The sequence below is a fragment of the Littorina saxatilis genome, linkage group LG3 (assembly GCF_037325665.1).
Source record: "Littorina saxatilis isolate snail1 linkage group LG3, US_GU_Lsax_2.0, whole genome shotgun sequence".
Taxonomy (NCBI): Eukaryota; Metazoa; Mollusca; class Gastropoda; order Littorinimorpha; family Littorinidae; genus Littorina; species Littorina saxatilis.
In genome coordinates this window covers 66363249-66388177 of record NC_090247.1, presented here as the reverse complement: position 1 = coordinate 66388177, position 24929 = coordinate 66363249, and the positions used below count along the sequence as shown (strand labels likewise).

Genomic DNA, 24929 nt, shown 5'->3' with positions numbered 1-24929 from the left:
TTGGTGGCAGTGAGAATGGGTGCAGTGAGAATGGTTATTTCCCTTTGACCAACGGGGGTGTTTTTCCTACCTCGAAGGAATTTCTTGTTTCTTCTAAGAACTGACCAAGAAATGTAGATTTATGTTTGTGTCTCAGTGACTTCGTAAAACTAACTGTATTCAATTACTCAGTCTGGAGGTCACTGTAACTAAGGCATAGCATGTATCAGTATCGCATGCCGTTACAATGAAGAAATACCAAAGACACGGCGGAATTAATTGTAAAAGAGTCGACTTAAGAGTTGCACGCACTTGGGTCGGTGTAGGCAATTAACACATGTATATATTTTTCTTTTGTGACTGTGCAATTGTTCAGTCAGTAAGGTTCATCGCAATTTCATCAGCAAAACGTGAAGTAATGTGTAACGTAGCATGACCTGTACAATCTTTTACCTCCGCAGCGTATACCTTTGTCTTCCTTTCTCCTTCATCTATTTTTTTTCTCTCTTCCTTTGTTGAGAAAACGTGTGGTTACTTGGCTAGGACTGACTTAACGTTTGACACGTGACATTTACATTAATACACCCAAACGCCCTACAGTGTTGTGTCTGTACAAACCCATTCGATAAAAAAGTGAAAGTAATCCACACTAAAAGCAATATAATCAGACTCTCGTAAACAGTAGAGATCTTAATCAATCACGCGGTAATTTAAGCTACACTTCACGTATCGCTTAGAGTGCAGCAACAGAATCTCATCTCTATCTCCGCACTCTGCTCATAGCCCACAGACCGCGGGTAAAAGTGTCAGCTGTCGATCACACCCTAGGGGGTCTGTCACGTTTCAATATATCACTCAAGGTGATTATGAACCGGTTAATTACTACTAATTAACTAACCACACCACGATCCACTCTCGCAGGCATACAATTAAATAGAGTCAACAAAAGTATAAGTTTCAGACGCCTGTTTATGTATAAACTCTCCACCTCCCTCGAGCCTTCACTCAAAATATGTTCTTTTTACGTTCTCAACACGTAAAAAACCAGTGTTCACTGACAAAATGCCAGTACTATGTAGAAAATTATAGTAACACGCTGAACCCGTGTAAATACAGTCAAAATGAGAATGTTCTGTTCGAAAAGCTCTAGTTCGTGCAGGTGTCACACCCCACGTTGTCACTACTCCAATGAAATCATAGATACGAAAAGACAACGGTGGTCAACGGGGTGCGTACGACATGGTGCACTTAGCTTTATCTCTGCTGCTGCTGCTTAGCCGGTATGCTGGTTAGTCGGTTCGCTGGTTAGCCGGTTCGCTGGTTAGCCGGTCCGCTGGTTAGCCGGTCCGCTGGTTAGCCGGTCTCCTGGTTAGCGTCGCTGCAACGTGCAACAGTTCCCGCCAGAGTCAGCCGTGCAGATGTTACAGGAATGTAACGAAGCGAGGCGAACGAACGAAGCGAAGGAAGGCTGCAAACAGAAAGCATCGGTGCACTAAACATGTCAGCTACCCCTCACCCACCACCTTAAAACATGTCATCTTTAAATATCTCATCGAGCACGTGGGCCTGCACAAAACTGACTTTTTACAACAACAAAACAGCCATTTTCCGTCCTTCTCTCCCTATCTGCAAAAACCATATACAGATTAGTATTTTAGCGTCACAGAGAGTAAATTATGCGCTAACCTGGAAAGAACAACAGAGAGTATTTCATTCCACAACACAGACTCATCAACAGCGTTAAATAATGATTTATTACCTCAAAAGCCTATGATTGTAACTCTCAATGGAAGCAAAGTCCGCCTCCTCCCTGGAACAGTCTCTGTTCGTCAACAGTGACCCAAAACGTCCAGAACCCCTTGTCGAATCCTTATGCGAAAGCCATCGCCGACGAAGGAAATGTGACGACTTGTCCTCAGCAAAATACGTGGCAGAGGAAAGGAATAACTTGTGGAAGTTCCCCTAGAGTGCCGAATATGATACTCGGTGAAAAACCATCATACTCTAGTAACTGTGTGTTAGGTCCTTCTCCTTCAGCCGCTGGGTGTCAAGTGTGTCGTCCTTGAGTCTCTGACAGACCACCTAGCCAAATACACGTGACTGACCTTGTCACCAAACCAGTCCAGCTATACACCGTTTTGCCTCCCCAAGCAGGAAAAAAGACACGAGAAACTCAATCCCTGAAAATCCCGTGCGCGCTGTCAGCGAAAAAAACCGTCAGCCCTATGACAGCAGAAACCTGCACTGTGAAGCTCGTGCGTTTCAAAACATCCGTGCTCGGGAGCGCTGTCAGCAAAAACTCTGCTGTGTCCAATATCACGCACAGGCGCTTTCTATCATACATTGACCCAGAACAGGCACTCCACTGAGTGACGCTTTCTTGGTCTCTGTCACCCGATCGTGACACACCTCCCCTCTTCAAGACGAAACCTCGGTTTCGCTCACAGTCATGTTCTCCTCTACAGCCCGAGAGAGAAAGTCAGCTCCAACATTGTTGGCGCCCGGAATGACGCGTACCGTGAATTGGTACGGTTGGAGAATCAACGCCCAGCGCATAAGTCTGGCGTTTGCCAACCTTGCAACCTGAAGATATTGCAGAGGTTGATGGTCCGTCTCCAGACAGAAAGGTCGTCCGTACAGGTACGCTTCGAACTTCTGGATGCCCCAGACAATGGCGAGACACTCGCGTTCAACCGTTGCATACGCTGCCTCGGCCGAGGTCAGCTTACGGCTGGCGAAGCAAACAGGGTGCAAAAACCCCTCTGTCCCCTGAAGCAACACTGCCCCAAGTCCCTTCCCTGAAGCGTCTGTCCTCAGCACGAAGTCCTTGTTCAGGTCTGGTAGTCGGAGAATAGGCTGACTGGTGAGTCGCCTCTTCAGGGTGTTGAATGCGGAGCTACATTCCTCAGTCCACACTACAACGGTCGGTTGTAGTTTCTTGGTAAGGTTGGTCAGTGGTAGAGCGATTTCGGCAAAGTGCGGGATGAAGCGTCTATAGAAGCTGGCTAGGCCCAGGAAAGACCTGACTTCTTTCTTCGTGCGCGGTGGCTCCGCCTCCCGAATCTTCTGGATCTTGTCGTCCTCTGGAACGAGCAATCCCTCGCCGACAACATGACCCAGGAAAGACAATTCCCGGAATCCCAAGTAGCACTTGGACGGTTTAGCTCCCAGATTTCCGTCCTTCAACCTTCCGAACACGTCGCGCAGGGCGTCGAGATGTTCAGTCCATGTCTCTGTCGCGATCAGCACATCGTCGATGAAACTGCTGATGTCCTCGCGCTTCAATGGTTCCAAAAGTTTCCTCATCATGCGAGTGAAGACGGCACCTGCATTCTGTAGACCAAAAGGCATGACTGTCCACTGGAACTGGCCGAATGGAGTGGTAAATGCAGTCTTTGGGCGGTCTTCCTCGGCAACTGGGATTTGCCAGTATCCCTTGGTGAGGTCCAGTTTGGAAAAGTACTTGGCCTTGGCCAAGTGACTGAAGAGGTAGTCCACATCAGGCATGGGTTCCGCGTCAAACGCCGTAATCTTGTTCAGCTTCCGGTAGTCAACACAGAACCTGACGCGTCCATCCTTCTTTACAAGCACAATTGGTGAACTGTAGGGAGAGTTCGCTGGCTCGATGACGCCCAACTTCGTCATGTCGGCGATTTCCTTCCTGACCACCTCCTTCTGGGCATGAGGCATGGGATACTGCTTCGTCCTCACTGGCTGTTTCTCCAGCAAGTCGAAGGTAAACTCCTCTAGATGCGTCTGAAGTGGTATGTCTGTAAGGACCCGTGCTGCATCCTTCAGGATCTCTTGCAGGTCCGCCTGCTGGTCGTCCCCAAGATCAGGTGAGATGTGCACGTCCGTGAGATCCTCACTAGCCTCCAGCGGACAACTGGTACCCGTCCTCCTCCCTGTTCTTCCGTTGTCTCGTCCATCACGACAGCAACTGCTTCTGTCACTTTGTCCTTTTCCCCGTAGGCAGTCCTCTCTATGTAGGCGCGCAGCAGGTTGGCGTGGTACAGGCGTGCTTTCCCGTTCATGACGATCCTGTAGTCGTTTTGGCCCACTTTCGCTGTCACCTCAAAAGGTCCTTGCCACTGCAGTTGTAGCTTGTTGTGTTTGACAGGTAGAAGTAGCAACACCCGTTCTCCAATCTTGAAGCTGCGCGGCCGTGCCTTGCGGTCGAATCCTCGCGCGTAACGCTGTGCTGCTCTTCCCAGGTTCTCTTGAGCCAATTTGCAGGTCTCTTCAATCCTGTTCCTGAGTTCTACGATGTAGGTCGCTGTCGTCTGCACCTCCTCGTCAGCTTCTTCGTCCGTCCAAGCTTGACGCAGGATAGCCATGGGACCGCGTACCTGTCTGCCGTACAACAACTCAAATGGGGAAAAACCCAAGCTCTCCTGAGGAACCTCGCGGTATGCAAAAAGCAATGCTGGGATGTACCTGTCCCACGTGCGTGGTTTCTCCTGAGCTAGTTTCCTCAGCATGGTCTTCAAGGTGCCATTGAACCTTTCCACCAGTCCGTTGCACTGAGCATGGTAAGGAGTGGTGAAGTGCTGCTCCAGTGATAGCAGTCGTGCTGCCTCCGCCATCACTCCTCCCGTGAACTGCGTGCCTCTGTCGGTGAGTACCTCTGATGGAATTCCCAGCCGGGACCACATAGTAACCAGAGCCTCAGCTACTCGCGTGGCTTCAATCGATTTCAGAGGGATCGCCTCTGGGTATCGAGTAGCGTAGTCCACCATGGTCAAAATGTATCTGTTTCCGTCCTCAGACGCAGGCAAGATGGGCCCGATGATGTCCACTGCCACCCGACGAAAGGGTTCGTCGATGAGCGGCATCTTCTCTAAGGGGACCTTCCTCACCCTTCCTTTGGCAACCACCTTCTGGCACTTATCGCAGGACGCACAGAAACGTCGGACATCCGTGCAGATGCCTGGCCAGTAAAAGTGGCGCCAGACACGATCCGTGGTCTTCTTGGTACCAAGATGACCTCCCAGAATCGAGTCGTGTGCCGTTGCCATGACACCCTCGCGAAACTCGCGAGGCACGACAACCTGTTTGAATGTACCTTCTTGGTTGCTGAACTCACGGTAGAGCAACTTCTTGTCCCTGAGGAACTTTGACCTCCCATGCTTCCCGCTCAGCTTCACCTTCCCCGACTTCGCGTGCTCCCGAGGAGTAGCTAAGGTCGGGTCAGAATCCTGAGCCTTCGCGAGAAGCGCGGGGGTCACGTTCCCCAGGGCAGCTCGTGCAGCAGGTAGGGGTTTGAGAGGTTTGTCCTCTCGCTCCGCCTGTGCCCGCGTGAGCACTGAAATGACGTCGGGAGACCGATAAACGGGAACCTCCCTGGTGACGCCGTCCACAAACTGAACCCGGTTTCCAATGAGCAGGTCGCATGGAGGGTCGTCCATGACGACGGCCACAATGTCCCCGTGAACAACGGGGTTACGACCTTGATCACTGCCGTGTTCAAGTCGTAAGCGTGAGATGCCTCGGCCATTCTCACCCTGATGCTGTCTCCTGTGTAGGCCATAGCTGGAACTAGACTCGCCCGAACCACTATCATGTCTGCCCCTGTGTCCCGCAGACCTTCGCCCTTCACTCCGTTAACGTAGACGTTGCAGTGGGGCTGGAAATGTTTCCTGGAGCACGGAACGCAGAGTTGTGGGATGGTGCATGAGCTCGTGACGTCCCTGAACTCCTCACTGCCAACGAAGTGAACGCCCTTCTGGTCAGCCTGTCTCTTGTGGCAGTCCTTCTTCACGTGGCCCCGCTTGTTGCAGTAGTAACACTGGATGTCAGTTCTGGAACTCGATCCCTTGTGTCCCTGATCGTCCTTCCCGTCCTTGGGTCCTGAAGAACCCGAATTTCCCGTTTTTCCTGGCCGTGAGCCTGAAGATTTGCCGGAGATCGCCTGGGCGTCCTCGTGCACTCTGATCCAGTCGGCTGCCTCCTGAGTAGTCTTTGGCTGGTGTTCCTGCACGAAGGTCACCACCTCAGGTCGCAGGCTGGACATCAGTTGTTCCATGACAATGAGGTCGGCAAGGTCGTTGACGGTCCAGTCCTTTTCGGCCATCTCCACCCAGCGCCGCAGGTAGAGATTAAGGCGTGCCACAAACTGATGACTCAGCTCGCCGCTCAGTCTCTTGCTGTTACGCAGACGTCGTCTGTAGGCTTCAGCAGTCAGGTTAAAGCGCTGGAGTAACGCCTTCTTAAGTGCCTGATAGTCTCTCGCCTCGTCGTCATCCAAAGCATTGTAGAGCTGTAATGCGCGTCCTTTTAAGCAGGTGCTAAGGCGGCTAGCCCACGTGGCCTCTTCCCACTTCTGGTCAGATGCAATGCGCTCAAACCGGCGTAAAAAGTCGTCGAGCTCGTCCTTGTCATCGTCGAACGTCGGCAGTCTCGTACGGTCGGCAACAAACGTCGGCGCGCTAGCCTGAGTAAGCGTACCCTTCTCGGCCTGTAGCCTAGCTAGCTCTAGCTGGTGATCGCGATCCGCCTGTTCCTTCCGGTCTAGTCTGTCACGTTCGTCTTTCTTTTCCTGTCTGTCAAGTTCGGCCTGCCGTTCCCTTTCTTGTCTGTCAAGTTCGTCCTTCTTATCCTGTCGGTCACGTTCGTCTTGTCGTTCCTGTCTCTCACGTTCGTCTTTCCTTTCCTGTCTGTCTCGTTCTGCCTGTCGTTCCCTTTCTTGTCTGTCAAGTTCGTCTTTCTCTTTCTTGTCCTGTCGGTCACGTTCGGCCTGTCGTTCAGCCTGTCGTTCCCTTTCTTGTCTGTCAAGTTCGTCCTTCTTGTCCTGTCGGTCACGTTCTTCTTTTCTTGTCAGTCGCTCAAATTCTTCCTTCCGTTCTACTTCTAAGCGTTTTAGAACGCTTCGGGCTCTAACGCGTGCGTCTCGCTCAGTCGGTTGCTCGCTGCCAGGAGTCTCGAAAGTTATTCTCCTCGTAGGAGATCCCCCTGTAGCCATGGTTAGTTTTAGCAAAGCTTTATTACCAAAGTAAGTCTAACGCAGCTATAGCTAGAACACGCGGTGATGAAATGGATACAAAAATCCAGCAACCGGAAAATGCAGAAGAAAAATCCAAACGGTGTAGAACAAATCGCGTAGCCTACTTTATGGCTGCTTTTTGCGGTGAAACAAAGTGTTTCCCACAGCCGTGGCCTACTTTATCGGCTGCTTTTTGCGGTGAAACAGAGTGTTTCCCACAGCCTTGGTTAGGACAGAAGTCCTCGGACCCTTCCCCCCCAAAATTCCAACAAAGTCAAAATATGGAGAAAAATCCAAGTAAAACAAGACGGTAGAAATGTAACCTGTTACAGAATGCGAAACAACAATGTAGAGAAAACTGAGTAAAACGAATAACAAATCCGCTAACCCCGCTCAGCTCTCTGCAACGGAAAACTCTGAACGTACAACAACAAAGATTCACAAACAAAGGAAAGGGAAGTAATCACAGTTAGCGCATACAATAACTCACAAATTACAATTTACATTTCCTGCAAGATGTGAATCGCTTAAGGTGTGGTATATGATCAAAACTATACAAAAAAGGGTAGCACCAAGCAGAAAATAAGTCGAGCACTGACGAGATTATCTGCTCTTAGTTATCCTTAATTGGTGGGTCTTTATCAGTTGGAAATTAACTGAGTAAATCCCGGCTTGGCCCCCACGTGTCACGTTTCAATATATCACTCAAGGTGATTATGAACCGGTTAATTACTACTAATTAACTAACCACACCACGATCCACTCTCGCAGGCATACAATTAAATAGAGTCAACAAAAGTATAAGTTTCAGACGCCTGTTTATGTATAAACTCTCCACCTCCCTCGAGCCTTCACTCAAAATATGTTCTTTTTACGTTCTCAACACGTAAAAAACCAGTGTTCACTGACAAAATGCCAGTACTATGTAGAAAATTATAGTAACACGCTGAACCCGTGTAAATACAGTCAAAATGAGAATGTTCTGTTCGAAAAGCTCTAGTTCGTGCAGGTGTCACACACCACGTTGTCACTACTCCAATGAAATCATAGATACGAAAAGACAACGGTGGTCAACGGGGTGCGTACGACATGGTGCACTTAGCTTTATCTCTGCTGCTGCTGCTTAGCCGGTATGCTGGTTAGTCGGTTCGCTGGTTAGCCGGTTCGCTGGTTAGCCGGTCCGCTGGTTAGCCGGTCCGCTGGTTAGCCGGTCTCCTGGTTAGCGTCGCTGCAACGTGCAACAGTTCCCGCCAGAGTCAGCCGTGCAGATGTTACAGGAATGTAACGAAGCGAGGCGAACGAACGAAGCGAAGGAAGGCTGCAAACAGAAAGCATCGGTGCACTAAACATGTCAGCTACCCCTCACCCACCACCTTAAAACATGTCATCTTTAAATATCTCATCGAGCACGTGGGCCTGCACAAAACTGACTTTTTACAACAACAAAACAGCCATTTTCCGTCCTTCTCTCCCTATCTGCAAAAACCATATACAGATTAGTATTTTAGCGTCACAGAGAGTAAATTATGCGCTAACCTGGAAAGAACAACAGAGAGTATTTCATTCCACAACACAGACTCATCAACAGCGTTAAATAATGATTTATTACCTCAAAAGCCTATGATTGTAACTCTCAATGGAAGCAAAGTCCGCCTCCTCCCTGGAACAGTCTCTGTTCGTCAACAGTGACCCAAAACGTCCAGAACCCCTTGTCGAATCCTTATGCGAAAGCCATCGCCGACGAAGGAAATGTGACGACTTGTCCTCAGCAAAATACGTGGCAGAGGAAAGGAATAACTTGTGGAAGTTCCCCTAGAGTGCCGAATATGATACTCGGTGAAAAACCATCATACTCTAGTAACTGTGTGTTAGGTCCTTCTCCTTCAGCCGCTGGGTGTCAAGTGTGTCGTCCTTGAGTCTCTGACAGACCACCTAGCCAAATACACGTGACTGACCTTGTCACCAAACCAGTCCAGCTATACACCGTTTTGCCTCCCCAAGCAGGAAAAAAGACACGAGAAACTCAATCCCTGAAAATCCCGTGCGCGCTGTCAGCGAAAAAAACCGTCAGCCCTATGACAGCAGAAACCTGCACTGTGAAGCTCGTGCGTTTCAAAACATCCGTGCTCGGGAGCGCTGTCAGCAAAAACTCTGCTGTGTCCAATATCACGCACAGGCGCTTTCTATCATACATTGACCCAGAACAGGCACTCCACTGAGTGACGCTTTCTTGGTCTCTGTCACCCGATCGTGACAGGGTCCATAAACTCCACGACAGTATAAACGTTAATCCGTCGTCAACAGTGCGATGTTCCTCCCGAAATGACAGCATCAATTTGTCAGGTTTTGTGTGTGTGTGTGTGTGTGTGTGTGTGTGTGTGTGTGTGTGTGTATGTATGTATGTGTGTGTGTGTGTGTGTGTGTGTGTGTGTGTGTGTGTGTGTGTGTTTTGCACCAGCTGACACACGGACACAGACACATAAACACACAGACAGGTACGCACGCATACAAAGACATACAGACACAGACAGATATACTTACACAAACGTGCACACATGTAGACACACTCACACGTACGCACGCACCCATACTCACACGCACGCACGCACGCGGCACGCAAGCAAGCAAGCAAGCAAAGAAGCACGCACACACACACACACACCACTCCTGGACAGATTGCATCTCACACTCTCGCGTCACTATGAACAAACATAAAGCGGCTATTTGGGTCTGAGGCCACTTTTAAACTGTTCCCGCTGGACTTTATGAAAAGTATGTAAGAAAGTTTTTGTTTATTAACAAAATCTGCGAACAGTGACAACCGAATCCACCGGACACCATGGCTTCTGCGTGTGTTGGTGTTTCAGCTGTCAGGTTACCTTGAGTTAGAGAAGTTATTTAAGCAGTATGTTATAGTCAACCTTACAATTTCACAGCTTTTGCGAATGGCCATTCATAATTTTGATACTAATCATACCAATACAATAATACGTACTGTTTCAGTTCCCATAAAGATGCCTATCTTAGAAAACAAGTTTGTCGCTATCTGTTGAGCTGTCACAGACGTAATCATTGATGATTTCGTACCACAATGGTACTCACAAAAACAGATCGCAGATGACATGGACCTTTGATTTCAGTTCGAAAGCAGCCTGGTATAAAAACAGACCTTTCGAAAGAAATTCGAGCTTCAGTGCAAAAAACCTCACGAGTGGACACTGAATTACCGTAATTTTCGGACTATAAGCCCACATTTCTGTCTTATATTCTGACCAGCGCGTGTAAGTGGGTTGCGTTTGTTATGCTCTGCTTACCTCCTCTGCTCATCACCAACCAACATTTATGTGTCACAATTGCCATAGTCAATCCAAACACTACTCACATTGACTTAGCTGGGGTACAGTTACTAATGATGTAGTGCGCCTTATACTTGGAAGCGCCCAAATGTATGGATAAAAGCTTATGTCAAAAATAATGATTCGGTAAGTCCTAAACTTGATCGTGCCTTGTAGTCTGAAAATTACAACAATGCGAACTTCGTTACCGCAGCAGTGACTAATGTACGACCCTGTAATGTACACTTATGTGCATTTCCTACGACTGAGATAACTGTGCTTGTCGAGCACAACTACTCGTATAGGTATTTAGCCAGGTAGTAAACCTCGCGGTCACGCTCTTATCGTTCTTCAAAGGTCCCAATGGATCTCTTTCTCCGTTCACTCTCTCCTTCACCTCGGAGCGATGACCATACGCTGTGTGTTATCAGGGCCATCAATCGTGTATCCCTCGGGTCATTACAAGCCGATACAACCACTGACTACCCAACAAATGAGTTTCTACCGTCAATGGAATTTTAGTCTTGGCCAAATATTTGCATTTTTGGCCTGCGCTGCAACGGAAGCTTTGAGGCTTACGAGCTATATGTCAGTAAGTATCGCTGACATAAATCCGAGGAATGATGGGATGTTATGCGACAGTAATGCCGCGCGAGCTAAAACATTGTTGCGCGACAGTCTGTTTGTAGAGGGATACGTAGTAATCAGCCTATCTACCGGCTGTAGCCAACACCCTCGTCGCGATATAACCTTCGTGGTTGAAAACGACGTTAAACACCAAATAAATAAAGAAAGAAAAGCCAACACCGTCCACTATGCAGGGATACTTTTTCTCCGTAGGGTATGAACAAAACGAGCGGGAAAACGAACGTAATGGGTTAAAATCAAGGGTCTGCCAAACCCGGCAAATGCGGTAGGCAGCCCAGAGTACCTCTCCCACAGATAGTACTTTTCGGCTAGATTTACAGTTTCAAGCTGTCAGGACAACTTCTTTAAATGTGTGGTTTTATAGAGTTTTTTGGGGGGAAACTGAAAGGTAGCCTCGTCAGGGGACAACTATTCAAACACATATGTCCTCATCATTTTGTTTCTCGATTGAGAATAATCATTCATGGATGATTATTATAAATGTCACTGTACCTTTAACCTCTGACCACCCACCCCATCCCTCTGACCACTCTTGGTAGCTCCCCAACTTCAGCTCAACATCGGTCCCTCAATAACTTACACTTGAAAGGAGGCAGGACACCGTACGTTGTGCACATTGACAGGATTTGCAATTCCCTTAAACTGTACTCCTGTTTCAGAATATATATTATAACTCAGAATGTAAACTGAAACTTCCATGAAATTTCGCTCACAGATCTATTATTATCACCATATTTTTTGGCTATAACCGTTTGTATGTTGTGTGTGTGCTAAGTTGGACATTCATCCGACCGAGCAACTACACGTGTGCATGATCACAGGGATACGGTCTTTGATGTTACACTACTGCTGACGGCTATACAGCGTTGCACAGCAACCTGTCACGCAAGGTCTGCACTGTAAGCATAGACATCAGCCGATGACAGTGTCATGAAACGAAACATGAAGGAAATCGTACAGCTTGCAGTGTCAAGTCCCTCCAACGAGAGGACACCTCCCAATCAACTACAATGATAATCATCTAAGGGTTTTATTCCGAGACGACCCCATGACAAGATTAATTTGTTTTACTTTTAAAAGGTGATGAAGAATTTTAACAAGATTAGAAAAGTAACACGTGTGAAAAGATCCGAAATTGGTTTTTTTATGTTTTTTTTGGTTAGAACTTTCTTCACTTTACCATGTTTGTAAATAGTTTCAAACGCAGAGACCGCGGCAACATGTATACTGAAAAAAGGAAACACGGTTGAATTGGTCCCGAATAGCCTAATAAGTTGAACGGGGTGAAAAATAATAATAATGATAATACGAATATTTGTAACGCGCACATATCTCACCAACAGGCGACTCAAGGCGCACATACACTCATTCACACACACGGAGACTTAAAGTCACTACCACACACACACACCATCAACCATTAAATATGTACAGTTATTCAGGGTGGGATGGGGGTGGGCAGTGTAGAATGCATGGATTATTTGGACAAAAGGAATGTCTTGAGTGCAGATTTGAATGATTCGAGGGACTGTTGTTGAGGTAGCTAACCTCTGGATAAAGGACGCCCTACGCCCGACTGTCTACTTCCCCAAGTTCAACCAAAGAATCACTATCGGGAAAGGAAATGTTCAACCTCGGGACAGATTTATCTGGCCCTAAGTCTGTCCTGTCAGGCGCTACTGTGCCATACTTCGTTTACTGTAGGAAATGAAACATTCTTACAGAACGGACATCCCTGTTTGGACAACAAGGTATCGTGACCAGCCATCATGGCAGACACGACTGTCCACTCTCTCCAGTCTGTTGCTACCCTCGGAAACACCAACAGACTGGGGAACGGGACAAACACCAGTTACCAGTTACCAACGAACACAAACTAAAGTAGCCGCTACCTAATGCCTTATGCAAACAAGCGCGACGTTCGAATAGGACGGTCTTCGTGTTTGACTTTGAGTCTTCAACTGATTGTACGCGTACGTCAACAGATTCGGTATTTTCTAAAACAAGGGGGCGTAACGATGGATTTAGAGGTCACGGTTTAAATGTACATGTTAAGAGGGTGGGTGTGTTTGTTTGTTGTAGTACTAACAGTATATATACTTGTGGCTTCTGAGTCAAAGGTGGCGTTTGAGGAGACACGGGCAAGTCTTCTCTGCTATCATAACTATGTTATAGGTTGCATTCCTTTTAAAGTTAAGTAACAACTGTCACCCAGACTTTTGATGCCAGTACATCCCACAAACTAGCACACCGATCACATCAGAATGGCAGAACTCTCATCCTCACCCCTCCTGATGGTTTATCAAAGACCCTGTCAATCACACTGACGTGGACAAAACGTGTCACAGATTGGGGGAGGGTGGGACCTAATCCCTGAGAATCCCTGTCCCTCCCAGTCCTCTGCGCACCCCACTAACCATGCTAATCGCGGCTTTGCTGATTGTAAAAGGCATTTTAAATTTACAAAGAATTCAACTTGAGCTATACGCTGCTTTAGAAATGTCCCAAATCGACTGTAATCGTGCACACTGAAGTGAATTGTCACAATGATAGTACGACGGTGGGTGTTGATAGGAGGATGTCAGGTAGACAAAAAGATACTGGTTGAAAGCATAACGTGTATCCTTTCCCGTATTGGACCCATTGTGCAAGACTGAATTTGTTATTCTTGCTCAAATCAGACATCGAAATTATACATATGTATATTCTTCAGGTGAAATACTTAAGGCAGTGAACCCATCGACGAAAATGATGATTTATGCCATGTCTGCAGTGCCAGAACAGAAAAGCAGCAGTAGCTTTTTAATACTCTTTTGTTTTCCCGGGTGTGTGCCTCAAGAATTGGACTTCAGTTACAGTAAACTCGAGACCGTCTATGAAGAATGCAGCTTCAACAATTCACACAATCGAAAACGCTGGTCACTGAATCATTAAAGAGCCGATGATCATTACTCTAACCAGCTCATTAGAGACCCATGCAAGACCTATTTTCACACCGCCAAAATTTAATAAGAAGCTGACAATCATTCACATTGCATCAAATGCCGCTCAAATGTCACCAAAGTGAAATGTCACACTCACAGTGGTGTTGGAAGAATGGACTTCATTCACACGCACCATGACGGTTGGTCCATCAATGACTTTGACACGAGCAAAGCCACAAGTTCATCATTTTGCTCCTCTCTCCCGTTTCAGTTCCCACCGATGTTCTTGACACTCAGTGTGGGCATCTCGTTCGAGCAGAATAATTCACCGACGATTATTTTCCAATAGAATTTCCTGAGGGAAATGTCTTCCCGTGAATCATTTGGCATGGCTGTCACTGACAGTATATTATTCTAAAGTCGGGCAGTCTTCAACCGTCTAACTTGCTGTGCAGAATTTCATATCAAGAGAACACAACAGGGCCAACAATTGACCGTAAAAGGTGACTGGACAGCCGAGGAGAGGTGTGGAAAGTGGGTGGAGTTTCGCTTTGTTGGCAGACCGAGGTGATACTGCAGTAACCAAAGAACCATCCCATCTTGAATTGACACTCTCATACAGGCATACTGAATTCTCACTCAGAACCAGCAGTGACAATTAAACCCTCCAACCTAAAATAACACTCTCCTTTTGAATTCTCATGCAGAAACCTGGTTTGATTTGAACAGCTTTTGGTCACCCGTTCCTGAAGTGTTAAGACACTCCATGCATTACTGTTTTGTTTCTGTTATTATTTTAGTTAGCAGGCCTAGTTGAGCACGTATTGTGTATCATGTACCCTCTACTAGTCATTGTGCATTTTAGTTAATGGACTGATGATGTCATTTGTATGGAGTCAACGCACGTGCGAGGATATGTATGTGTGGGAGGGGGGGGGGACGCGGGAGATGGAAACTTGCTGTATGTTATGTAATGTATATATTGTGTGTGATACGTGGAAAATGTGATACTATTTATTTGCATGTATGATACAGGGACAAATGTGATATTTGTAGGCCTAGGCCTATACTAGTGATTACTGTGTGTGATACATGAAATGTGATATGAATGCTGTTTTTATATGTTATACTCTTACTTTCTGCCTATGTCTTAATCCCAAGCGCAAGACAAATTCTTCTATGTGGAAATTGAAGCCAATAAAATTTGAGTTGAGTTGAGTTGAGTTGATATAATATATATTACAAAGAAAATGGTTAGCCCTGTAAGCATAAAGTTGAAGAGAGCTGGTCAAAGACACAATGGACAATACTGACTTCGACAGTGGCTTCATTTCTTGATTATTATATTTTGAAAAATACCTAGTGTCACAATCTCCTTGAAGTTCGATTCGGAATAACTTGTACTTTTGTAGTTTAAGCCTGCATAAAAATCTGTCATTTCAGTCCAAGTAGGAAGAACTGACTTTGCCGGTTCAGTTAAAGTGACGCAAACAAACTCTCCTGGGTAAACACAAGAATACACAGAGTAAAACAATAGTGAGACAAAGACCGCGCCTATGCAACCACCAAAAGGAGTGAAGAACAGCACTGCAACGCCTAGTCTAACGGCCGAGCCAGCCAGAGCAACGTGTAAGCACCGGGTGGTGTTTAAAGAGGACCAGAAAGAACAAAGTCCTTGTGTACACAAAAAGCCAAAACAGCGCCGCCGCTCACCCTTTCTCCTCTTTCTCTCGCTAGACGAACACCGCTACTCGGCCCGAAGAAAGAGTAAATTCCCCACGTCAAAAAGTGTTGATGGCTTTCACCAAATAGAGGCTTTTGTCCCGTTTGCTTGCCCCAGCGTCTGATTTTGTGAGATTTGTTCAAGCCTCAGGTTGCTATCAGTAATTACGACTTGAAGCGTTCTGACGTAGCGTCTAAAAAAGAAAAGAAATATCACATGAATGTTAAAAGAGGGAAAAAGAACGTGAGATTTTGATTCCAAGCGTTCTGACGTAGCGTCTAGAAAAGAAAAGAAATATCACATGAATGTTAAAAGAGGGAAAAAGAACGTGAGATTTTGATTCCAAACGTAAATCGCTCCTTCCAGGTTACTCTCTATAATTACAACTTGAGGTGTTCTGGTGTTGCGTCTGGAAAAACCTCACAGTCACACGCACTTTCAAAGAGGGAAAAAGATTGTCCATAAGTCTAGGTCACGTATCTCAAGAAATGTGAGATTTGTTCCAAGCATCAATCGCTCCTTCCGGGTTACTCTCTATAATCACAACTTCAAGCGTTCTGGCGTAGCGTCTGAAAGAATCTCAAAGAGAGAAAAATATCGTCCATAAGTCATGTACATGTACGTATCTCTAGAAATGTGAGATTTGTTCAAAGCGTCAATCAGTCCTTCCAGACTGCTCTCTGTAACTACAACCTGAGGCGCCTGGAAAAACCTCGTCAACACACACATTTTGAAAGAGGGAAACAGATGGTCAATATGCCTAGGATCTCCTGTCAAATTGTGAGATTATTGCCAAGCGTCCAGCAGTCCTTCAACGTCAACGGGTTGCCCTCAGACGGTAATTACGGCTTAGGCCTTTTGTCCTGTGTCATCTGATGGTGAGAAAAAGATCATCAAACATGCTTTGCAGAGGAAGAATATCATGTAAAGGTTCAATAGAGAAACATTTTCATCCAGTGTCTTTTGAAGATGGGTCAAGACCAGCCACACACATGTTTTGAAAGAAAAAACAATTATGGACAGACTTCGTAAGGGAAAAAGATTACCCATACTTTCGAAGTTGACCAAACAGATAACCCAGTACGTTCCGCAGGGGAAAAAGATCATCCATATATGTATATCTACTTTGAAAGTTTGAAACAAAAAAAGAAGATTATCCAGTGCTTTTGATGGTGAAAGCTTGCCCATAGACTTTTGAGGCGGCAAAAGATCATCCCAGGGTTTTGAAGAAAAGAAACAGTGTCCAACGCTTTTTGGAAAGACCCAAGGAAAAAGATCATTGAGAGGTGGCGTGAATGCCTGCCAACAGCTAAAGGGGAAAGCCGAGCTGGACCCAAAGCTTTGCTGCCAAGCGGAGCAGCAGTGCAGCTCTGTTCGACGCGTCCGCCGTTCTCTGTTGTTTAAACAGAGACTGAGGACTTGAAACTTACACCAGTTTCGAGAAGAGCAATACGTTAAATACGTAGGATTTTACGTCCTTGGACGTCGCTCCTGTGGAGTTTTCTGCCAGCTTAGTAAAGGGATAGTCTACGCTCTTAACGAGTTTCTTTTCTTTCTATTGAACTTTACGCTTTGGCCTTTGCTGGAGATTTGTAAACGGGTAAGCAGCGGTAAAGTCACGCAGGAGTTAAAGTCCCTGCTGGATGTTTGCTTTACGCCCTGAAAGGCAGACAGTTTGGAAGGAAATAGTTTGGTGCAACTAATTATGGTAACAGCTTAAAGGATGAGTCTTCTCTGAAAGCTCTGGATTTTTTTAGTCTTGATCTGCCTCTGTCTGTCTGTGTGTTTCTATACTCTTCTTTTGCACTCAAATCACAGACAGACAGAGGCATAAACAAACAAACAAACAAACACACGCACACACACACACACACGCACGCACACACACACACTTTTCCAGAAATGGAGTTTTTCCTTTCAATTAGGTCTCCTAATGGTACAACCACACGTACCACCGTTAGAACGAATCACCGCAACGCACACACATTTCCGGCGGAACACCGGAAAATCCAGGGGGTAAAAAACCCACCACCGAACCTTTTTCATCCGGTCAACACCAACAACACTTTATCGCCAAGCAGCCAAAACCAACAAGCGACGACAAATCATACAGCAAAACCAACAGACTGCAACAGAAAATAATAAGTAAGACCAGCCAGACCCGTGGGGAACAAATCCTGATCCCAAGCAAAAGCCATGTGTGTGACAGAGCAGCACAAAAGCAATACTGACATAGGTTAATTTGTTCCACTGACTCGGTGCCGGCAACAGGACCCGTGTAGGCAAAACAGTACAGGTGCTAAAGAATCCCCCACCCGGGTGGTTGGCTGGCGGTCAGTGAGAGGTCTACCCACACCTGCTCAGGTGTTCTGGACAATCGGCAGTAATGACAGAGTCTACGGTATCGGTGTTCAATGTCCAAACAGCGGACACATGGTGTCCAGACCTAGCACTACCGGAGCGCGAAAGAAAGCGAGTTTCTGGGTTGACTGAAAAATGGACAAATCTGTTGACGCAACTGACCCGGAGCGCGAAAGAAAGCGAGTTTGACCGGAAAATGGACAAATCTGTTGACGCAACTGACCCGGAGCGCGAAAGAAAGCGAGTTTGACCGAAAAATGGACAAATCTGTTGACGCAACTGACCCAGACCTAGCACTACGTACGGGAGCATCAAGAGGCGAACACACGTCAAGAACTGAACGTGACACAATCAGTTTACTGTTTAACTGGATATAGATCTCCCACCCGCAAAGCTCAATTAAAGTGTGTATACAATTAATTATACACAGACACAAACACCTTGAACATCAAGTGGTGAACAAACGTCAAGAACTGTACGTTACACTATAAGTTTACTGTTTAACTCAATATAGATCTCCCACCCGCAAAGCTAAGTTAAACTTTGTATACAATTAATTCTAATGTACTTTCAATGCGTAGTCCCTTAAAAAAACCTTTAAAACAACTACAACTTCAAATGAGCAGAATTGGTCTACTTGTGAATTCCACCCTAAACAGTCACCGCTTTCGTGCTCAAGATCCTGAACTCAGGTCAAAATGAGTTCGGCTCATTCTCTCCCTGACAGGATGCCTTGAGTTTCCTTGTCTGGGAAGGAAACCGATTTTTTTATTTTTATTATTTTTTTTAAACATATTTAGAGCTTTTTTATATTTAGTCAAGTTTTGACTAAATATTTTAACATCGAGGGGGAATCGAAACGAGGGTCGTGGTGTATGTGCGTGTGTGTGTGTGTGTGTGTGTGTGTCTGTGTGTCTGTGTGTGTGTGTGTGTGTGTGTGTAGAGCGATTCAGACTAAACTACTGGACCGATCTTTATGAAATTTGACATGAGAGTTCCTGGGTATGAAATCCCCGAACGTTTTTTTCATTTTTTTGATAAATGTCTTTGATGACGTCATATCCGGCTTTTCGTGAAAGTTGAGGCGGCACTGTCACGCCCTCATTTTTCAACCAAATTGGTTGAAATTTTGGTCAAGTACTCTTCGACGAAGCCCGGGGTTCGGTATTGCATTTCAGCTTGGTGGCTTAAAAATTAATTAATGACTTTGGTCATTAAAAATCTAAAAATTGTAAAAAAAAATTAAAAATTTATAAAACGATCCAAATTTACGTTTATCTTATTCTCCATCATTTGCTGATTCCAAAAACATATAAATATGTTATATTCGGATTAAAAACAAGCTCTAAAAATTAAATATATAAAAATTATTATCAAATTTTTTTTTTCGAAATCAATTTAAAAACACTTTCATCTTATTCCTTGTCGGTTCCTGATTCCAAAAATATATAGATATGATATGTTTGGATTAAAAACACGCTCAGAAAGTTAAAACGAAGAGAGGTACAGAAAAGCGTGCTATGCAGCATAGCGTAACCACTACCCCGCTCTTCTTGTCAATTTCACTGCCTATGCCGTGAGCGGTGGACCACGAGTTTACGGTCTTGCTGCGTTGCATTGCGTTCAGTTTCATTCTGTGAGTTCGACAGCTACTTGACTAAATATTGTATTTTCGCCTTACGCGACTTGTTGTAATGTGTTATTGATATGAGCAGATTCGCGATCGTCGATAATGATTTTTCATGGTGTTTTGTCATTTTTAAATTACAGAGGAATTTTTATTTTAGACAGTTTCAAGCGAGCTATTTTTCGCGGATGTATAAATTTACTGTGCAAACAACTCTAAATATGGCAAAAGTGTCACGTGATAATCAACGGTTTGGTTCCGAGCAGACGATTTTTTCTGTAACGATTTGACAGTGATACAACCATATATTACGGTCTCCTTCGGGCAGCAGTCCCAAAATTTCGACTTGTTTTGAGCTTAGAACGATGTCTTAAATCATTACTGTGACCGGCATCACTGCGGGATTCGCACTCAACACCGGACTGGACATCTAGACGCATGGCCGGGAACGCAGAAGAAGAAGAAGAATTACTGTGAAGAACAGAACGGAGATCACTGTCGAAGTCGCCGTAGGATTGTCGGAAGAGTGTTCCAGAGACTGCTACCTGAATAGACTAAACTAGATTTGAGTAGGTCAATCCTAGGCAGAGGCATGTTCAGTCTCATCAATTAACGTGAATTTGGAAAATATGGTTTGAGGTACACATCCATGAATAATTTTATGCATAAGGGTACCTTTATTATAACTTAGCCTTGCCTTCAGAGGAAGAATGCCTATGTTCATGTAGTCTAACTCAGATAGGGTTGTTTTCTTTAATAAGACTACTTTAAGCGCTCGTTTATGTAGAGAGAGAGAGAGAGAGAGAGAGAGAGAGAGAGAGAGAGAGAGAGAGAGAGAGAGAGAGAGAGAGAGAGAGAGAGAGAGAGAGAGCGAGCACAACTCTTCCATACATTTAGCCCCCTCCTCCACACATGTGCCAACCACAGTTCCCATCCACCCCTCTCCCCATGTTCTTAATAGAAGACACCGTTTTAAGTGCGTTGTACGATAGCTGTGAATAGAGCAGTAATGCATTGTGCAATGTTTTGCCAACACCATAGAGAATCGTGTTTCTGACTCCGACGTGTCGGGCTGGCCCATCTGTGAACCCATGTACAGTCAACGTGCTCTGAGTAAATCACTGTTTGGCTTTATAATCTTTCTGTTCGCCTACCATTGATCCTATTTAATGTCGTCTTCAGTGTTGTCACAAAACCATCGTTAAATCTTGGCCCAGCTTCTGTTTCTGGTTCGTAGTGTCAAGAAAAAACTGAGCTGTTCAGTAATGTACTATACCGGCACGGTTGGCCTAGTGGTAAGGCGTCCGCCCCGTGATCGGGAGGTCGTGGGTTCGAACCCCGGCCGGGTCATACCTAAGACTTTAAAATTGGCAATCTAGTGGCTGCTCCGCCTGGCGTCTGGCATTATGGGATTAGTGCTAGGACTGGTTGGTCCGGTGTCAGAATAATGTGACTGGGTGAGACAGTCCTGAAGCCTGTGCTGCGACTTAGAACTGTCTTGTGTGTGGCGCACGTTATATGTCAAAGCAGCACCGCCCTGATATGGCCCTTCGTGGTCGGCTGGGCGTTAAGCAAACAAACAAACAAACAAACAAAAGTAATGTACTCATGCCGAACTTTTGACAGTGACACAGATCCAAGTTGTAGATTGTTCTCTCTCTTCTGCATACACAGCGATCTCAATTAATTAATTTTCTACATCCTATATAAACTCGGCCAAACAATTATTGCACCCATTATTTTTCGCACCCCAACTAAAACATTCATTCCGGTGCCAATTCATTTAAACTTTCTATGCCATATAAAGGCACTCAACTTTGCTACGAAAATGGGTGCAATAATTGTTTGTCGAGTTTAGGCAAAATACATGCAATCGTTTGTATTATAGAGCTGAACAGCCTTTGTGAACCTTCTATTCATACGACAGCTGTACACATCATTACTGAGATTAAAATTATAGCGTAGTTCGTAGACACTATCTCAAACACACGGATTAACACAGTAATGAATGTGTGTTTGACACCTGATACGCCGGTGATTGGACCTTGTCCGCCGTGACTGTCTTATCGATTGTCGACTGACTGCAATCTGTTGAAACCCTCCGAAAGTTCAAAAAGGAACTTACAAAGGTGGATGAGGGGTGGGTGGGGGGGGGGGGGGAGTTGTGTGTGTGTCTGTGTGTGTGTGTGTTTGTGTGTCTGTGTGTATGTGTGTGTGTGTGTGTGTGTGTGCGTGTGTGTGTGAGAGAGAGACAGAGAGATTGAGAGAGAGAGAGAGAGAGAGAGAAAGAGAGAGAGAGAGACTCAGAGAGAGAGAGAGAGAGAGTGTGTGTGTGTGTTTGGCCAAACGCTTTTAATCTTGTAAAACCTGTGTTCCGGTGTGTGCATTCCAATTGAATCTCTAAAGGCTCTATAAGGACAAAAAGAGTATGTGAGTATGTCTGTCTGCCTGTCTCTCCCTCTTTTCTGTCTGTCAGTTATTCTATCTCTCACCAGTCTCTTTCTTGCCCCTCACCCTCTCTGTCTTTTACAGCTGACAGATCCACCAACTCTCAAGAGCCACTTCATGCAAATTGCGAAAGCTCTCCAGCCGAGCATTTATTCTACCTCCTTCCTGTCGCATACTGTGCTTCATCAATGATGAAAACGTCCACAAAAGCCCCTGGCTGAGCGTTAAACAGACCCCATCGATTGTGTCACTGATTCTCTGTCGGCAACGCAAACGTTCGATATTTCGCACGCACGGCTATGGGAGCAGGCATGTACTCGTATGGTCGGTAAGATATCAATGACAGTCACACACACACGCGGAGGGGGGGGGGGGGAGGGAGGGACAGACAGACAGAGTGAGACAGAGTAAAGAGAAACGGACAGAGAGAAAGACACACACACAGTGACACAGACCCCGGGACTAAGGCCAACAAAAAATAGGTGTGGTTACGGTAACATAGCCAAAAAAAATAGGGTAGGTAGGTAGGCAATCATTTTTTTTTTAAACTTTTTTTTCTAATGTGTACAAATTAAACCTACTTGACAGGGAAATAAGTGTGCGACACGGGCGCTTTCGCTTTCATTGCGTTTTTTGCACTCGGTTTTTTTTCTTTTTTTTTGACAAATGTAATAAAAAGTTATAGGATCGGCCCCTAAAAATAGGGTAGGTCGGGTTACCGTAACCACACCTATTTTTTTTTAGGCCTAATGTACAACGGCAAAATGAGAGAGAGAGAGAGAGAGAGAGAGAGAGAGAGAGAGAGAGAGAGAGAGAGAGAGAGAATACGGATTGATCTATGTACTCGTATATTATATATTTCCCGACAATAATCCCATATTTCTAAAAAGCGCTATTGCAAATCTATTGAATTGATAGCAAGCTTTGGTGTGTAAATGCACAGCCACCGTAAAACGTATTCAAAAGTAGAAGAAGTAGAAAACAGAAATCGGTGGTCATTGACACTGCTTGGCTTCTCCAAACTAAAAGGACGGTTTAACTTTAACACAGACAAGTACAGTGGAACCCCCTTAAAGACCTCTCCATTTAAGACTCCCTCCTTTTTAAGACCCCATTTTCACAAGTGTTTTGTTCATAATCTCTGTAAAGTTACCTCAATATACCATTGACTCCCTCCTTTTTAAGACCTGATTTTCACAAATGTTTTGTTCATAATCTCTGTAAAGTTACCTCAATGTACCATTGCCTCCCATTTTCACAAGTGTTTTGTTCATAATCTCTGTAAATTTACCTCAATGTACCATTGACTCCCTCATTTTAAAGACCCCATTTTCACAAATGTTTTGTTCATAATCTTTGTAAAGTTACCTCAATGTACCATTGACTCCCTCCTTTTTAAGACCTGATTTCCACAAGTGTTTTGTTCATAATCTCTGTAAATTTACCTCAATGTACCATTGACTCCCTCCTTTTAAAGACCCCATGGCATTTTCACAAGTGTTTTGTTCATAATGTAGCCTACCTCAATGTACCATTGACTCCCTCCTTTTTAAGACCTGATTTCCACAATGGTTTGTTCATAATGTAGCCTACCTCAATGTACCATTGACTCCCTCCTTTATTATAAGACCCGATTTTCACAAATGTTTTGTTCATAATCTCTGTAAAGTTACCTCAATGAACCATTGACTCCCTCATTTTAAAGACCCCATTTTCACAAATGTTTTGCTCATAATCTCTGTAAATCTACCTCAATGTACCATTGACTCCCTCATTTTAAAAACCTGATTTTCTCAGATTTTGGGAGGTCGTAAAACTGAAAGGGGGGTCCACTGAACAGTAGCCCGACACACAACACAAGTCTCAATGGGACTCACCTGCCATTACTGACGCGAGAACTGACTTCCTGTTGCACCTTTATTATCCCTTTTGAATATCCTCAGGTAACAAATCCAGAGAGGTTCGGTCACAGTGACAATGGACACACAGGCCTTTGGCCATATCTCACGAACGGTGCCAAATTCTTCTCCGATAACGTCCTTTCCCCTACCGTTAGACAACGCTAACGCATGTATTCAGCGCGGAACCGCTTTCTAACACACTCATAAACATGCTGAAATAGGGAACTTCTAAAAAGTAAAATCCACTGAAAACTTTACTTCAGACGATCGTCTGTGAACTCCTGACAAAAACGTATTCCTTTATCTACACAGGACACTAAATAGTTTTGACGTCTGCTCGAATCACTCAGGTAAGCTGCACTGTGTACCACTGCACGTTATTGTCGTTTCACGAAGCAGACGACACTACTACATGAATGTACCATACACAGAGCAGAAGCTTCTCTCGCAAATCCAACCACGAAATCCAAAAATCGTTGATCAAAACTTGTAAGAAATAATCAAATCTGTATTCCTGTCTCAACCTCGAAAGGTGTGAATGTAAATAATCGAAGCACAAACAATCCTCTTCCAATTTTCGTCGAAACTGATCCGTCCCAACGATCACAGAGCACAAAATAATTGGAGCCCCACGCGACACCGAACTACCGCGTACTTGACAGCACACGCTACGTACAACATACACACGGCGACTCAAACTGCAGTCGTGAGTTGGTCGTCGGCACGCGGTGCGCAGGGTGAGTGACACAAGGGCAGGTAACTGCTTACACCCTCACTTCCTTGCACTGTGTCACTGTTCCCTTCTTTCCAACCACGACAGCACGGAACACCTGTGGGTGTGGTACAGTGGGGAAGACTTTTGTGAAGCTGTATCGTGAACTCAGATCGGGAAGAGGAACTCTGTTAAAGTAAAGACATAAATGGTGCCCAAACTGCTGTTGGTTTAAACTGTTTTATTCAACGTTTGTGCATTATTTACAAAAAACGCATATTGAGTAAAC

At 45.2% G+C, this 24929-nt stretch overlaps 1 protein-coding gene across 1 annotated transcript in view; it reads right to left on the bottom strand.

Annotated features, from left to right (window-relative positions):
* Nucleotides 1-24651, bottom strand: part of LOC138963026 (uncharacterized) — a 116472-nt gene extending 91821 nt beyond the window's left edge. The window contains exon 1 of the mRNA XM_070335000.1: nt 23905-24651. Within this exon, the coding sequence (XP_070191101.1) occupies nt 23905-23911 (7 nt within the window). The 5' untranslated portion in view covers nt 23912-24651. The remainder of the gene's footprint in view (nt 1-23904) is intronic.
* Between the last annotated feature and the right edge of the window lie 278 nt (nt 24652-24929).